At 31.4% G+C, this 17,899-nt stretch overlaps 1 protein-coding gene and 1 non-coding gene across 8 annotated transcripts in view; both read right to left on the minus strand.

The window, feature by feature from the left end:
* The window catches only part of MESK2 (Misexpression suppressor of KSR 2), a 42,796-nt gene extending 26,392 nt beyond the window's left edge, over positions 1 to 16,404 (minus strand). For 3 of the 7 annotated variants that reach the window (XR_013006232.1, XM_076407795.1, XM_076407797.1), the window contains exons 1-4: positions 16,362 to 16,404; positions 16,205 to 16,306; positions 15,920 to 16,109; positions 8,585 to 8,904 (exon numbers count right to left, since the gene is read on the minus strand). Coding sequence is in view for 3 of the 7 variants with exons in the window: in XM_076407795.1 (XP_076263910.1) it covers positions 8,585 to 8,802 (218 nt within the window). In the remaining 4 variants the exon portion in view is untranslated. Of the gene's footprint in view, positions 1 to 8,584; positions 8,905 to 15,919; positions 16,110 to 16,204; positions 16,307 to 16,361 lie in introns of those variants that run through there. The other 4 variants (XR_013006233.1, XM_076407796.1, XR_013006235.1 and 1 more) reach the window with 2 other exon arrangements.
* A 689-nt stretch (positions 16,405 to 17,093) lies between these two features.
* TRNAI-AAU (transfer RNA isoleucine (anticodon AAU)) lies at positions 17,094 to 17,167 on the minus strand. Its single transcript has one exon. It is a non-coding gene; the product is annotated as a tRNA-Ile (tRNA).
* Between the last annotated feature and the right edge of the window lie 732 nt (positions 17,168 to 17,899).

Raw genomic sequence — 17,899 nt, forward strand, 5'->3', positions numbered from 1 at the left:
GATTTTTCGTCACAACATATTAGCCTTTAAAATTTGAGGTTTTCCCTCGATTTCCCCCCATCTGATCCAAACTTGGTTCCAATGAGACCACCTCGGAAGGGCACTCTGTCGAATAAAAGAAGAATTTTGAAATCGGTCCATAACTGAGGAAGAAATCGACGAACATACATTAAAAAATTATACAGCCGAACATAGAACTTTTTTTTGAAGTCGGTTAAAAATAGGTTTTGATATTATGATAAATAACAAATGTCGGTTTTGGATGTTCGAGTGGAAGTTCGAAAACCATAAATTTGTAAGATTTATTGGACGAATACCCAGCTTCAACTCTTAAGGAACTTTCAGACAACTTAGTGGCTAATGATTCAACTATTTGACGATATTTTGCATGTAATAGTGAAGATAAACAGGTGAAAATGGTTACCACACGAATTTACTGAAAATGCAGTTTCGAGCCGTTTAAATATCATAGTTTCATTGCTTGCCAGAGAAAATTTTCTGTTGTGTATTGTTACTAGCGATGAAAAGCGCGAATGAAAACAGAATTAATTGTTAATAATGTTAATAGTATAAATAGGAACTATCGACTGAAAACCCAAAATAGTCGAACGAAAATTGTAATTACTACTTTTCAGTGAAATTCACACTTCGACTGTTTTTTTCCAATTGTTTGGGAGGGAAACGGACGGAGATTATTGCTTGGATCAGTTTATTTTAAGTGATCTCCAATATGTTTCATCGTATTTTAGTATTTGGAAAATAACAATGATATAACATAATTGATTTACTTTAATTTTGCTCGAATGATTTTTTAAAAATCGTACCATAAGATGGAGTACGTATTCCTACTCGTACTAATTCTGGGAAAGAAAAGGAAATAGATAATTGCTGGATTCTGTTATGATGCAAAGAACAGTTTCATTTTGTTTGTAAAATTATATTTATATTCAATATATTTGATTAGATTGTAAAGAGGAATGGAATAACCACCAGAAATATTTTTATCCTATTTTCTCAATCAATGTTTAGCAACTATTTAATTGTTGCACCCTTTTTAAATAAAATAGTAATTTTGTTAAGAATTATTGTTTTAATTATTAAATTAAGTTTAAACATTCGAAATCCTTTAAAGAACATCGATATAATATTTACCAAGATGAGATAAATACAGTCAAAATTTTTTTTTTAATTATTTAATTATTATCAAGATCAATTTATCAATCAATATAATATTTACATGAGCATACATTCGGCACATCACTTTCAAGGTTAGACAGTATAGAATTAGTAATTAGTAAACCATTTTCTGCACCATTTACTTCCCTGAGTCTATCGGAATCAGCTTCTACTATAAACAATCCGAGACAGGCATTTTTGATAATAAACCAAAGCTTTACTGACAATACTAACTGATATTTCGACATTACCAGCATGTGACATATGCTTTAAACCAATCGAAACTGATTTGATATACTGGAATAGATTTGAAATCTTCAAAATTTCGAACTAAAAATGAAAGAACAAACAGAAATTCTACTTAGTCGGATAGAAATTTAAATTGCATCTGCCGGGCAAACAGCATTACGGATTTCGCGGAAACCCGGAATGGAAAACGAGGTGACTATATATATGCAGAGAAACTTTTACCAAATTACGTTTCGTCCCGAGGAAAATTTAAAACTGGCGTTTTGGAATTAAACAATCCTTTTACAGGTCGCCAGCGTGTCGACCGGTACTTTAATCATCGGCCAGTATTGATTTCGTTGCTGTCGGGGACAAGCCGAACTCTACGCGATTCGCTTGTCGAAAATAATAAAGTAGATTGGTTTGTTTTTCTCGAAATCTAAATTGGAAAATTGTTTTCTAAATATAGACAAAGGCCAAAGAAAGGAATGTTATTTTTTAATATATAATAATGAGTAATTGTTCAATTTTCGCAGCGATTGGCGTAGAAACCTCCATAATTCTTTAATATATCTTACATTATTTAATAAAATGTTATGTACATAATTATCTTCATGATATGCAATGTAATATAACTGTTAAAGTCATATGATACACTAATACGTCAATGGAAAAGTCCCCGGCCTAACACATAGATGGCGCTGTTAGAATTAAATCCATATGATTTTTAGCCCTAACCCTCAAAAGATACGTGTATAAATTTGACAGCTTGTATAAATTGTAGCATTTTGAGTGAAGCCTTCGTTATTGTGAAAAAATGGATAAAAAGGAATTTCACGTGTTGATAAAATATTGCTTTTTGAAGGGAAAAAATACAGTTGAAGTAAAAACCTGGCTTGATGCCGAGTTTCCGGACACTGCCTCAGGAAAATCAACCATCAAGGATTGGTATGCTAAGTTTACACGTGGTGAAATGAGCACCGAAGACGGTGAACGCAGTGGACGCCCAAACGAGATTGCCGACGAAAACATTTAAAAAATCCACAATATGATTTTAAATGACCGTAAATTGAAATTGAATGAAACAGCAGACACTCTAAAGATATCAAATGAACGTGTACATCATATCATTCACGAATATTTGGGAATGAGAAAGCTCTGTGCAAAGTGGGTGCCGCGCGAGCTCACTTTTGACCAAAAACAACGACGAGTTGATGATTCGCAGCAGTGTTTGGAAATAATCAAGCGTAATAAACACGAGTTTTTGCGTCGATATGTGACAATGGATGAAACATGGCTCCATTATTTCACTCCGAAGTCAAATCGACAGTCATCCGAGTGGATTGCACGCGATGAAACCGTTCCAAAGCGTGGGAAAGCGTAACAGTCGGCTGGCAAGGTTATGGCGTCTGTATGTTGGGATGCGCATGGAATAATTTTCATTGACTACCGTGAAAAAGGAAGGACCATCAACAGCGACTATTACATAACGTTATTTGACCGTTTGAGGGACGAAATCGCCAAAAAAACGGCCGTCTATGAAGAAAAAGAAAGTGCTGCTTCACCAAGACAATGCACCGTGTCACAAGTCAGTGAAAACGATGGCAAAAATCCATGAATTGGACTTCGAATTGCTTCCTCATCCACCGTATTCTCCAGATCTGGCCCCTAGCGACTATTTCCTGTTCTTAGATCTCAAAAGAATGCTCGCTGGGCAGAATTTTTCGTCGAATGAAGAGGTGATCGCCGAAACTGAGGCTTATTTTGAAGCAAAGCACAAATCGTACTACAAAAATATTGTTCATATTCTGATAACAAAGAAAAACCAGTTACCGTTTATTAAAAAAACATATAACGTCTATTAATATAAATAATGCATAAAATTGCGCAAAATAATGTTTTACCTAATATCGCTTAAGTTTAATTTTTTATATATAACAGGTCAACGTCAGCAAAGTAAAACTAATATATGGTGAAAATTATTTTATGGCATTTTAAGGTTTACTAAAAATATTCTTATAGGTATAATTATTTAATAATTTACAATATATTCTTAAAGGTACAGTAGTACTCATCAACACTCGACATTGATATTATCTCGAATACCGAGATAAACAGTCCTGTATAGTACTGAGAAATGTTATGTTTACGTTATTTGTAAATAATTTACAGTATTTTATATACTGATAACATTTCTGATAAGACATATTAGTATCAATTAAATAATACCTTGGTGTCATGGTGTAATATTATTCAGTGTATGCATTTCCGAGTAAAAAAATATAACTCAAGATTTAGATTTATCCATATATAGAGTGTGGAAAAAACACACATTTTAATATTTGATGTATAGTTTGAGTTGCATACATGGTTGGACCATATTTATTCGAATATAAGGCTGCACAGTGATTATAAGTAAATTAGATCATATTCATTTGAATAACATCTATTCATGATAATATTTGAAGTCAAAGATATATGCCAAGAAGGCCACAACTTCTCATGTATTGATAGAAGAGAATCGAGCTGGATCAACAAAATTCAGCCACAGTTATTCAAAATGGACAAAGAAAACTTCGATGAAAGAGATAAAAATATAGATAGAGCGTTTAATAAAACAATCTGAATTATTGCACTTAAAATTTGCGAGATGAATGATATCGGGCCAATTTATCCAGACTGGAAAAAGTTTCTGGCCATTTATCGAGAAATTATCATTAATCAACATGAAACATCTATTGCGATAAATCAAAACGTCGAAACAGCTGCAGAATCCGCGTAATATATACGCGAAACATGTAAAATACCTTATTTCTGTTTGGAATCGAAGCTAACCTAGTTTTAAACCCGTAGTTCACTGGTTGTTACGTCAGCCCGACTAAATTATGACGATTTATTATAAATGTTTATCGACCTTAAGGCATAAGGCTCCCCTCTAACGGGCATTTCTTAAATTAGATTACTGCAAATTATATACAAGCACGGCTAATTTAAAAATAAAATAAAGTTTCTACCTAATCGACTGGGACCCAAAGTCCCTAAACTTATTTGGAGCCATTTAAAGTCATTTACCTTCGATACAACGTTTTTAGAATTAAATCCTCCTTCGATTTGGAAGTACCATGGTCCTAAATACGGTGAATAGGGTAGTTACGGTATGGTATGAGAGATCAGACAGATCTTCTGTGGCGAAATCGACCTTTCGGAGTTTGGTGATGTTATTACTAAATACAGATAATCGAGGGAAATCATCATAGAACAAGACCATATTTACCAGATATTGACACTTTCATTCACAGAAACTAGTAAAAATCGGCCGATTCTTGTCTTCTGGATGATATTTTAATATCGCTAACTAGATGGCAAAAAAAACAAGAACTAACGATAGAAAATGATGACATATTTTGAAGCCTTTTTAAATATTTGTTTTTTCAAATAAAGCGAAAGCTCATCCAAAGCTCTAATCAGTAAAAATATATAAACTTTATATAATTATATACATTATACTAACACCTTCTGTGAATGTTGCTTTAATTAATTTCCTTATCGTTATTACACTATATTATTCTTTTGCAGCTTTATTAACCGCAATATATTGTTTTCCAGATTCCCAGTACTCCAAATATAAAATAAATAAATGCTAGCAAAACAAGTTTAGTGGCCAACTATTAATCAAAAATTAATCTGAAATAACAAAAATCTAACCAAAAAAAACATAAAACGACGAAATAAAAATTCCATTTTATAGTTCTGTTGACTATCAGAAGTTAAAATAAACCAGCAGAGGATGATCCTGATATTAAATTTATTGATTTTCAATTAGAAAAATGATCTAGATTTTTTTTTACTGATCATATATGTCCATAAAATAATTGCGCATAGATTATATTACCTTATACCATACAGAATATTAAATAAATTAGCCATGATTAGTCTGAGGGCGTTACGAAAGGAAATAAAAACGGCAGTAAAACTGCTAGTGTTCCATTTTCCTTTTTAGACTTACCTAGAAAACTAAAATCAATACCGAAATATATGTATGCGTCTAAGTTATTGTTACACAAAACTGGGACACCATTCAATAAGGTGGTCACAGTTTCTACCATAGTCGCTAAAATGTTACGATCAAATGGATTACAATACATTTTATCAAGCTAGTGGATTTTAAACAAACAAAAGCGGATGCGATTTAATAATTATAATAATATGGACAACATGCTCAAGCGATTACTGAAAGTATCAAGGGGTTATATCGATTTGACAATATCAAAAATTTTCCTGTAAAAATGTAGTCGTTTTTAGATATAAATATAAACTTCAAACTAAAACCGACAAGAAAAAAGCGAAGGTTTTATTTTGATTACAACTAATTTTACTGAATGTGAATAGTTAAAGTATCTTTAGTATAATAACTAGCCAAAAATTCGAATACATTTATAAAATGCTTTGTCGAGCTATTATTGTTTATACTAACTTAAAGAAATGACATTTCAATGCCCAGAAATCATCTGTGTTCGGGACTGATCGACTTATTCTTCGGCAACAATCGCCTTGCGCGTGATCTAACACCCGTCAGATGCATTTGGCAAGCTCTTATTATTAGTACTTATCATTGTATCGTTTTTATTTTTAAATATGTATGAATAAGATGGAAAGTTCTAGTTTTACTGCATATTTATATCGAACAATAATTTGGTAAAACAAAAATAGAATTATGTTTCAAGAGAGGTCTTAACGGAGTTGTTAATCAATCAATCAAATGTCATGTAATGTCAGAATCTGAAAGTATTTTAATGACTACAACTAAATAGGGAACAATGCTATCACTTAAGAAAGTATTAACTGAAATAAAGTTTGTATGTATTAAAGTACAGGAATAATGGGTGGCCTGCATTTTCATTTTGTAGTTTCCATGAAAATTATAGAGCATTGAAAGCTGCCCACAATACGTTATAGTTATATTAATTGCTTTCATGTATTTCGATCAGTTCAACAACTTTCTGTTAAACAACCTAAGATAACTGCTAAATTCGACAACTTTGACATTTCTTCTTCACAGTTTTCCATTTAGTATTATTGAGTAATTCAATGTGTAGATATTCAGACGAAGAACGGTCTGGAAGATTAAAAAGATAGAAGAGAATGAATTGCAAGACTTACTGGATGAAAACTCAACACAAACATTTGAATTAAGTTTATATGCGATGGAAAAGATTTAAAAAGAGGGAAGATAACTACTGCTCCAGTTTGTAACTTTCAACATCATCACATTTCACCAAAACAAGAAATAAACAGTTTTCTATTGGGTTCTGAGTTCAGCCATAAGTTGCAAGAGTTGAGAATGATATTGTTCAGACCGAAACAACATGGATTGGCTGACCCACTGCTACTATCTGTTGGATCGCTGCCAAACTACTATCATTTTTTTCAACACGGTATAGCTAAATTGCCAGAAAGGTAGCAAAATGCTGTAGAAAATTGGGCAAAATATTTGGATTAATATATATTGCATCAATATTTCTCAATAAATGTATTTTTAAATTTAAAAACTGGTCGGAATACACACTAACATCTAATAAATCCCTATAGCCCTCACTGTACTCCAGATGAGAAATATATGTAATGGTATAATAAAGCGTACGCTATACTCGATCATTCCCGATGGCTAGCTGATCAGACCCGAACAGACGATCTTTAATTTAATGTACATTTTCTTATTTTTTTAACGTAGCTTGTTTATATTGCATAAAATTTTTGAAACCTATATAACCCCTTAAATGATTCCTTTATATAGGAAACACTGGATGGTTCTAATAATATTATTGCATAATTGTTTCATATCAATGGAGATCCCGACCATTTTAGTTTAAATGGGTCGAGAATGTAATAGTGAATGAAGACGTCTTTGCCTTGTTATAAAATAAAAAAGACTATCCTATTATTTTTTTATTTTGTTCTATTATATTGCTGTGGAATCTCATTAATTTTGTTTGCTTTTCAGGCCCCGATATATTCGTCTTTGTTATTATTATGCTTCCTTAATTTTTCGTACAATGTCTTATATCTTATTGTGCGTTTTGTACATTATTCGCGATGGCCTACATTTTGCTACGCTTTTCTTATACCACAAGAATACGGAGTATTATTTTTAACACTTTCATCTGTACGTAGTCTGGATATCTCGCCGTGGATCCGATCCAGGGCTTTGCTATCAAGTGCAAACGTATTGATTTTTCGTGTTATATGGATGAAATATGAGATTACCCTATTCTTGTTCTGGAACTTTTATGAAGTTCTTAGTACGGAACTTTTCACATCCAGGATTTGATGTGAAGAAAATGTTTTCAATTAATCAATTTTAATACATAATTTTGCTGTTTGTAACATGAGAATACCGTCTGAAATATTTCATATTTCTTGTTCAGAAGGTTTAGCAGGATTATCCACAAACTTTCTATGTATAGAGCCAGTTTTTTAGTTTGTCTTTTTAGATGGGAACAAGTTAGTTTTGCGGTAATCTTCATTCTTCTTAAATTGGTTGTCATGCTTACATAAATAGAAAAGTTTTTAAAGGATTTGGTCTTTTTAAAGAAAAAAAATACACGTTTTGATTAGTTGATATGATATTTCCTCTATTCCAAACAAACATCATTTAAGAGAAGCTATAGCTCATACAACTTGGCCGATTCGGCTCAACAGGTATACCGGAAAGTCATTACCGGTTTTCCAAACAGATGTCTCTAAGCTTAAGTATGCAATCTTATGATTTGACACATATGTCATTTTAATCTACTGACAGCAAGCTTCAAAGTTATACATGTGATATTTTGCGAAATTAACACTGTCATAGATTTATAACTCTTTGAAAATGTTAAGTTTCGTACCTGAAAACGTGTATTTGCAGCACGCATTACTTTTCTTTTTAATCAAAAGAAAAAAGCCACTGAAAGTCTTTGTTTGCTAGTAGGAACTTACGGGGACCATGTTCTAACCTTAAAAACATAAAGACATATGAGAAAAGTTGTCTAAAGTGTGGGCCGCTATCTTTTTTTGATTAGTAACGCTTTCCACATCTGATATAGTGTAATTGGCATACAATATAATAGTTTGGGAACAGGATCTTCATTGATATCTACTAAAACCATCCAGCGCTTGAATCAACTAAACATCTTCGACTTACCTGCTGGCTATGACGACGTGTCGTCCTGATCCACCCACCTGTTCCAATAGTCGCTCGTTCTTCTCGCCCCCGAAGATGCCCAGGGCTTTTTTAACTCCGTCCAGGAGGCCGGGGGAGGGGACCGGCACCCCCGTCACCGTGGTGGGGCGGTAGACGTAGTCCGCCGCCCCCCTCGCCGCCAGCGAGGTGTACGCACCGCCTTGACTGGCCTGGGACATCTGGCCGTCCCTATAATAGGCCTGCGAGAACGGCCGCGTATATATACAGTGGGATTGTTTTGGGGCAAAGATGCGAAAATCGGACTTGGGGATACACACGTGCTAGAATGAAAAGTTGTTGAAGTTTCAGCCATTTAATCAATATTTTATTAAGATTTCTTACAGCTATTTAATGTTTCTATATATTAATCGACTTCTAATTGGATAATTTGCTTTCTTTTTGAAGAGAAAAGGGGCAGCTGGAGTAGTGAAATTTGGCACGGTTAAAGCATATATGGAGGAAGAATATTTAGGTCTATTATTTTTATGTAATATACGTTACAGATAAATCAAGCAGCCAAGAATAGCTGTTAGTTAGGTAACACTAAATTTGTAGAAAAAATTCAGCGGGTAGTCGCGCGGGTTAAGAGTTTAGACTTATTTTAGCTCGCAGACAATAACGTACTAGGATCGAATCTCGCTCGAGCTAATTTTTTTTTAATTTATAAAATAAAATAAAGAATAGTCTTCGTTAAAAAATAAGTGAGTGTTTGTTTTTTATATTTAAAGCGATATTAAACGGGGATGTGAGTGGTTCAAACATTATTAAACGAAGTTATTTAAATTTAAGCAGTGTTATTATTATTATTTTGGCTTACTCTCGGTTATTCCCGTATTGTTGGAATTATTAGAGTTAAGGCAAGTTTGGATAAAAAAAAGGTTAAGAATAGTACGGTTACGTAAAGTGATATTTTAACATTTTTGCAGAGAAAACAAATTAATGTGCCCGCTTTATCGGAAGGTATATAGCGAAAAAAAACTTTGTTCTTGCCAAGGAATCTTATTAAATCATATGGCTTTCGAGGTATAGTATATCATTGTACTAAAGGTAATTTTAAAGGTTTTCAAGATTTTCTGATTAATTTCAGTTGCATTGCTTTGCATTTCTTGACAAAGTACTAACCAAATATTGGATAGAATATTAGCACTTATAAAATAGTCTCATTGAGCTTTAATTCCTTATTTGTTAGTGAGTTATCTGACGTGAGACATAAGACAAAGTAGAAAGCAAAAGATAATTGAAAGATAAAATAAAGATGCTCTAAAAATTAGGTAAAGAAATTATTCTTTCCATCAGCCATAATATATGCATATATATATATATATATATATTAGGTGAGAAGTATGTAAAAAAGATAAGGACTATATGAATACATAAATGAAGTAATGAAAATATGCAGTATTTAAAATAAAACTACTACATAATTTGCATAGATGGAACACATAGAACAAATATGGAAAATTAATAGTAATCTAATGATTGTAAATACTTTGCATACATTTTACTATTTATTTATTTTAGTTTACTATACATTTCCAACTTGTAAAAAATAAATTACCTAATTAATTGTGTTTGTTATTCTTTATGCATGCCAACGTCAACTATCAATTTCAAAATTGCTTTTGTTCATATATACTCTGTTTTAATAAATAAACATGTATTACTTCAATTATTATTCGATACTTATGTTTATAACACAAAAGTAAAGCAATAACATAAAAGATCATATGTACTTATATTTGATTGTCTGAAGTTGTGAGAGTTGTGAAAATAATCTTGCTCATGATACTTTTGTTATAATGTTCAGTGATGTAGTAATTTAAAGTTATTAATACTTTGTTGATTATTATCAATATGTTTGTGATTATTTAGCAGTACTTTATTTTGGAACCTTTGTATAATCTTCAACAATATCAACTCAATTCACAGTAGTTTTACGACTTTGGTAAAGTAGAAGCTTATTATGTACTGACAGGGCTGAATATCTACCCAATAACCAGTACATTTCTTGTACCTTAAGTTTAAATTTAAGTTTTATACGAAATAACAATATATTTTATTAAATTTTATATCGTAAATCAAGTGTTTTTGAAGAAAAACAAATGAATAACGATCTCTGAGTTGATAGTAAACATTAGTATGTTATTAAGAGCGCCAATTAGCAAGTGTCGGGTTTCAAGAACGGACTAGAATGTGACGTAAAAGTATCAGTTTTAACTAGATTTAATTTAACCGTACTCCAGATCGATGTAGTTGTAACAGAAAACGCACAAATTGATTTGGTATTAAGACCACTTATAGAAATCAATCGATAGATAGCTCTTTGAATTATTCAGTGCTTCCAATGAAAAAATCCTCAACTAAATTATCAACGGAAGTCCTATTTATTAGTATCATATTCCACAAACGTCCGTAATGTAATGACTCCTCTTGGCTCGTTGTATGTTACATCGCTAAATAGGAATATTGTATAATGAATACTTAAGGGGCTATTCCAGTCCAGAAATTTGAAAAATCTATTTTTGGTCATATTTTCAAAGCTTAGCCATATAAGAATATGCCCTGAAAAGGGTTTTTTTTTCATCATTTCATTTTCGATTTTAAGTCGTTTTAGCTGTTTTTTTGAGATGTTTGACATGACATGTAATTCGGTGTTTTGGTCAAAAGCTTATAGGAATATCGTTGTAGTTCAGGAATTTTGCAGGGCAGTATTAATTTTCTTCAATAACCGCTGTTACTATGCACTTAGTTGATTCTTGCAAACTAAGTATTGTATTCTAAGTGGTTTAACATAGTTTAATAGTATTTTCTCAAATAACTTAGTAAATGAAAGTCTAAATCAAAAATACAAATATTTTGCAACAGCATTAGGCGGCTTTTGAAAATATATTTCACTTTTAAGGATAGTTTTAGATAGTTTTAGAAAATTGGAAAAAAAATATGTTTTAAAATATATTTTGAGGATTAATTGAGCGATGATCCATATAATACTTTCCATATTAAATGAAATTACTTGCAAATCTTATTATATTATGTCCTTTGTATAAATTATTTCAAGAATAACCAATTTAATATAATAAAGTCCAACAAAACTTGAAATGGTGAATGATGGAACGTGAAAGCTATCATGTAAATCAATAATAATTAACCTATTTGACATTTTATAAATGTCGATTATATTTTATCTTACATTTTAAAAATCGTTCGAAAGAACGCTTGAAATTAAAATTAAAAAAAAGTCAAACTAATATTTATTTTCTTGGCGATATTCCAAATCAAATTTATATGAATTAAACAAGGAACATATGCTGTAGACTAGGCACATAACATCAATCTCTTTCAAATAAATACATCCATTTTAAAAACCTGGAAAAAAGTAAAGTATTTTTTAAATCTTTTTGAGGAATTACACTTTTCATATTAAGTTAAATCGCTTCGAAAAAATCGTATTTATTATTAGAATTATAGAAATTATTTCAAGAATCACCAATATTTAATATAAGAAAGTCCAACATAACTTCAAATGATGAATGGTGAAAGGTATCACGTAAATCAATAATAATTAATATATTTTCCATTTAATAAATGCCTTTATAAATAGATAACATTTTGTCTTATATTTTTAAAATAGTTTGAGAGAACATATGAAATTAAAATAAAAAAGTATAAGTAATATATATTTTCTTGGCGCTATTCAGATCAAATTTATATTCATTAAACTAGGAACAAATGGTGTAGACTAGGGCACGTTATATCGATACTTTTCAAATAAAAACATCCACCAAGATAAGACAAAGACAATGTATCAATGCTACGTTTCCGATATATAAAAAGTAAGCTATGTGAGACGGCATGTATCGATCAACATAAACTAAATTAATATCAGAGACGCAAAAGTATGTTTTTTCCGTCCTATCAGACGAATATATTGATTTGTTCCTTTGCTTCCTGAGAGGACAACTCCGGAAAGTTACGAAACCCCAAGCTCTATCTGAAATCGTAGTTTATTGAACCCCGCCGACTAGCCGGAGCCTGTTGGAGGATATCTTCTGGTGTCCCCCCGTCCATAAAGGACGAAAATATCGCAGATTTATCCTTAGACCCAGTTCGAATCTACCCGGATATATAATTCATGGGACTAGGGCCTCTAATAATTAAATTTACCTTGTTTTTCTCTTTTCGATTATTTGTTCTTTAGTTCGAAAGATATATACGGAGAAAAAACGGATTTTTGTGATTTATATCTGCTATTTTTATATAAATAGATATATGTATTGCCAACAGTCTAATGATGAATCCAGTAGACGGATAATTGCATATTAATGAAGACTCTAATCAGACAAAGTCATCATTTAGGTCTAAAAAACAATTCATATAAAAAAACTTGCAATAAAATAACTTAATAAAAATCCAGGCATATCCGATACTTCCCACACCAACCTACTAAAAACCTTCGTGACGCTCAACATTTTTAGGAATATTTGGTTAGAGAAAAAGTATATCAGATCGAAGAAAAAATGCCCCCTTATACAAATACCACCGTAACGACACAGTTCAGAAATTACTGGTTTTACAGAGATCTTAATACGAACTATATTGCAAAAAAAGAAAACAACGTCCATTACTATATCGAGTTCTTGCCTTCTCAAGTTAGAAAAAAGTACAAAAAATATAATAAGTTCAAAGTTACTGTGCACGTAAATACATTGCAAATAAATTTCTTCAACAAAAAATACTCCACAATTAAATAATACAAAGTTATCTACTCTGAAACTCATATCACACGCTTGGAGAGCCTAATTCTTCAAGTATGAGTGATTTTGTATGAGTATTATATATTTTCCGTCACCTATTGGGAATTTTTTTAATTACTTCTTTAATTTGAAGAAGATATTTTGCAGTAAACCCACCTTATAAAGATTAAGGAAGGTCGAAATTGAAAAGTAAAATACAACAAAATCTTTTTTTGATGCATGCTTGGCCAATTATTCAAAAATAAGTGAAAATCTATTTTGAAATAGTTAAATAGAATTGATCAGACATTGTCCCTTTCAACTGACACTTATTTCGGTCAATGACTCACGACATGACCTAATAGCACTTTTCTTCATATGAAGAAGCCAAAAATTGAGTTGATTTTTGAAAGGTGGAAAAAAAGTCGTAGTTGAAAATTGATAGTACTTTGAATAAAATATATACTATGAAATTCTTTGATAAAACTTCAAATATACAACAAAATACTTAAAACTTATTTCTATTCCATATAACATAAGAATATTTTGTTGAAATGAGAATGAAAGACATGCAATTTCAGTCAGAATATTAATTTACCGCTACACAACCTTCAACTATATCATGAAAATCTTCCTTGGTCCACATTTTTTCAGGCCACTCAGAAGCTTACTTAATATAAAAAAAATCAGATTACGAATCGCAAAAACTTTCCGACAACAACAAGCACCTACATATTGAACCTATAGTAAGTCTCTCGAGTTTTAAATAAAAATAATAAAAACATATTGAATTAGCCTTATAGTACCCTGTTAATGAAAATTCTAGAAAAAGACAAAAATATATTTTATTAACGTTAAGAGTTATTGGGTTCCAATAAACTAATGCTAAAAATAACCAGTTGCGTTTTAATATTACCAAACCCATAGGGTGACACTCGCAGGGCTTTATTATTGGAGTTGCAGCGCCCATTCTTTGATATTATTGAGGATAATATTCATAAAAATTATTATATAGAAACATTTAGCTTCTAACCTCCCCAATATATTATGAATAATAATCACCTCATAGATTTGTTATATATTGTTGCAACCAAGACCATTTCTAACAATATTGCGCTCATATATCTATTGCTCTTTCTATAAGCTTTAAAACCGTCTTAAAATAACAATCCTTTAACAAATTATCTCTTTTAGACAATGAGATAATTGTGATAGCGAAAACACTTCGAATAGCCGCGCAAAAAATAAAACAATAAAGATAATCATTTCTTAGTGCTAATGAAAATTGAAATATTCTTTTTATTGGTACAAAGCGGCTTGATATAAGACGTTTTAATGAAACTGTTTATCGTTAAGTATAACTCAGAATAAACGGTATTAATTCGGCGTAATAACTACAAGGCGACTTGACTCCCAGCATACGCATATTGATATTTGTGATTTTTGTCATGCATTTCCATTTTTAACCTTGATTATGCGGTACATTAGAAACAGCGAAAACAATATGACGCTCCTACCATACGTTCATTGCTTTGGAACAAAAGAAGTCGTACATCAATATCAAAAAATCAAATGCAACAGTTAGAATTAATCCCTTTTTAGCTATTATCTATTTTTACCATCACCTTCGCCATTTCCTTGATTTTCTCTGTATATTAAAAATAGTAGTAAAAAGCATTAATTGCGCAACATTAATACGTACTTTTAATAAAACATGAATATCCTACATTTATATCAAAATATAAGCGAAATTAGCTACGCAATTATTTACGTGGGAGTGAATTAAATCGCTTCATCAAAAAAAATTTATTAACTCGATATCGATTTATCCCCTGTCTGCTCTAATGACAATTCCTTGGAACTTCAAATACTTCGAAATATCACCACCAAAAGACAATTAATATGACAGTACAAATGATTTGAATTAAAGTGTACTATCAGGGCAGTATGAATTGTCTTGATATAAAAAAATAAAATAGAACGAGTTTTTTGCGACTACTGATGGAGTCTCTTCCGTACTACAAAAAAAAGGAACTTGAATGAATGAATTTATTGTGGTTTTTCTCGATAGGGTCGGTTTCTACCTAGATAATCGATTTAATAACCTCCGAAGGGGATAAAAATAATTGTCGTGTTATTTAACAATATCTTTATTAATAGACAATGAGATTTAAATATTCGCAAGTGAATTTGGCCGATGAAATATCATTAATTGGCGAAACTTCAACATCTTCCTGCGTAAAAATTATATCATTGTCTCCAACATGCTGCAAAATTATATTTGTCATATATATACAGGCGCTAAATGCTCGAACAAATAAAACTGTGCCAAAAAACATTGATTGTGACTGGGCTGCTACGGCAAAATGCAATAAACTAAATGAAAATCGTCCGTCTTCGATCGGACGAGAACCCAATTATGTTGAAATGGAAAAAATAGCTTGCCATTTCTATATTAACCCATGATATTGATTTTTCCTATTACCTCTTGACGACAACACCCTAAAGCTGGCCGGAATCCCAAAATGTTTAACGAGTATTTGTGCGATTACATTGCACTTACCTTGGATGTTCGAAAAGAGGTGATCGGTGAGTTTTTCGCCTTTGTTAAATCGGCAAAAAACACGGAAATTGATGCACCAACTGACGACTGAACACAATCTCTTCGCTGACGTTTTCCCACTGCTCGGTCCTGTCAAATGGTCGGGAGAGATACCCACCGGGATTGGTGCGCGTCGACTCACGTGACCCTCCTTCAAATATACCGGTTTGAATGTAGCAGTTTCCCCAATTTGAATTAATTTTTCCGAATTAGTTGAAAAAATAACGATATGATACTATTACCCACTTGTTTCATAAACTAATTATTTTTTTCGAAATCTAATCTCAAGGTTCTAGACGTTCGAATTTGTTTAGAATTGGACTTGATATAAAATCTACAAAAATTAATCTACAAAATATTAATTAGAACTTATTAAGTTTTGATCTCAGCACGACAAACTTACTGTAAACTAACAAAAGTGATATTTTACGGTAGAAATACAAGAAACACTGACAACATGGCTAATTAAATCATCTGTTTATTGATCCACGCTAGTGATCTCAGCCACATCTATGAAGCAAACACGTAACTAATTATAAAAAAATGTTTCGTATACTGTTCGACATCTGTCGAGCATGAGCGACACCTGATACAGTTATCTGTTGTCATTAAGTGCCAATTAGCTATCACTATTTTTATTAATCAACTCCCTCTCGCAACAATAATGAATATAAAATTACTCTAATCATTTTAGTTCAAGAAATATGGATAATGTCTGTGTTTCAAACAAATCATACATTTTTTCTATTATATAGATTCCTCTAAGCATTAAGCACCTGCACTCATAGATGTCTCCATGGTCTACAACGTATTTTCAGTTATGAAATTGACAGGGATTCACATTTCTAATATATTTTGAAAGAAAGTGTGTAATTGATAGTACAAACGATACTGCTTGCCTAATCTTAGTCTATTACAAGCAGGATCCTTATTCATTCATTCAGTAAACATTCAAAGAAACCAAAGCTATGTATGTTTACGTTTTTCTACATTATAGCTAAATCTTTTTAGGAAATTAAAAAAATTAGGTTATAAATATAAATATAAAATGAAAATAAATTAAATGTTATCATTTTTAATGTGAATACATAATAAAAATTATAATGGAGTAATATTTGAAATTAAAAATAATTATTGGCCCATGGGGGGATCGAACCCGCGACCTTCGCGTTATTAGCACGACGCTCTAACCAACTGAGCTAATGGGCCTGATGAATGAAAATCTCTATCTCTCATAATTCACTTGATATTTATTCTAAAATCCAATTTAAGATGATTCTTATTCTTTATAGGGAACAGAAAAACAGTAAAAGTTAACGGGACACAAGATAAAAGTTAACGACTCGTTTTATCCTTTTCGTCGAGCCATTCCATTCGCAAACTAAACCTACTTTCGCAGAAAGTCATTTGTTTTTCTAGTGTTTTGTAATTTTTGTTACCCCTCATGTAGAAACACATACAAAGTTTCCAAAGCACACGTAAATGTTATTTAGATTTTTGTATATATTAATTATTTTTTTCTTTCAATTATCGTTGTATCGCAATTAGGCCATAAGACAAGTGTGAATCAACAGAATGATATTTCAATTATGTGATTGTTACATCACGTGCATTATGAATTGTGTCATATATTAGAGTTCTCTATCAAAATTAAAATCCGATTAAATGATTAAACATGAAGTAATAGTTCATGTTAATAATTAATTAAAAAAATATGTTTGGAAATATTTCTCTTATTTAACAGTTTCTAACATGATTCTAAGAACTTTTTGATCAATGCTAAAAACTACTAGAACATTGGAATAGTTATCTAAATTACTAATTCTAAATTATTCTCTGACTTTCCGTGTATACGAGAAAATATAAGCTAATACGTGGCTTGGAAACTTTGAAATGATAACCAGAAATAATTGAGGAATTTTTGATAGAAAAGCGATGTTT

The sequence above is a fragment of the Rhynchophorus ferrugineus genome, unplaced genomic scaffold (genome assembly GCF_030347505.1).
Source record: "Rhynchophorus ferrugineus isolate W39M unplaced genomic scaffold, kcgeb_rfMv2 rfM6, whole genome shotgun sequence".
NCBI lineage: Eukaryota > Metazoa > Arthropoda > Insecta > Coleoptera > Curculionidae > Rhynchophorus > Rhynchophorus ferrugineus.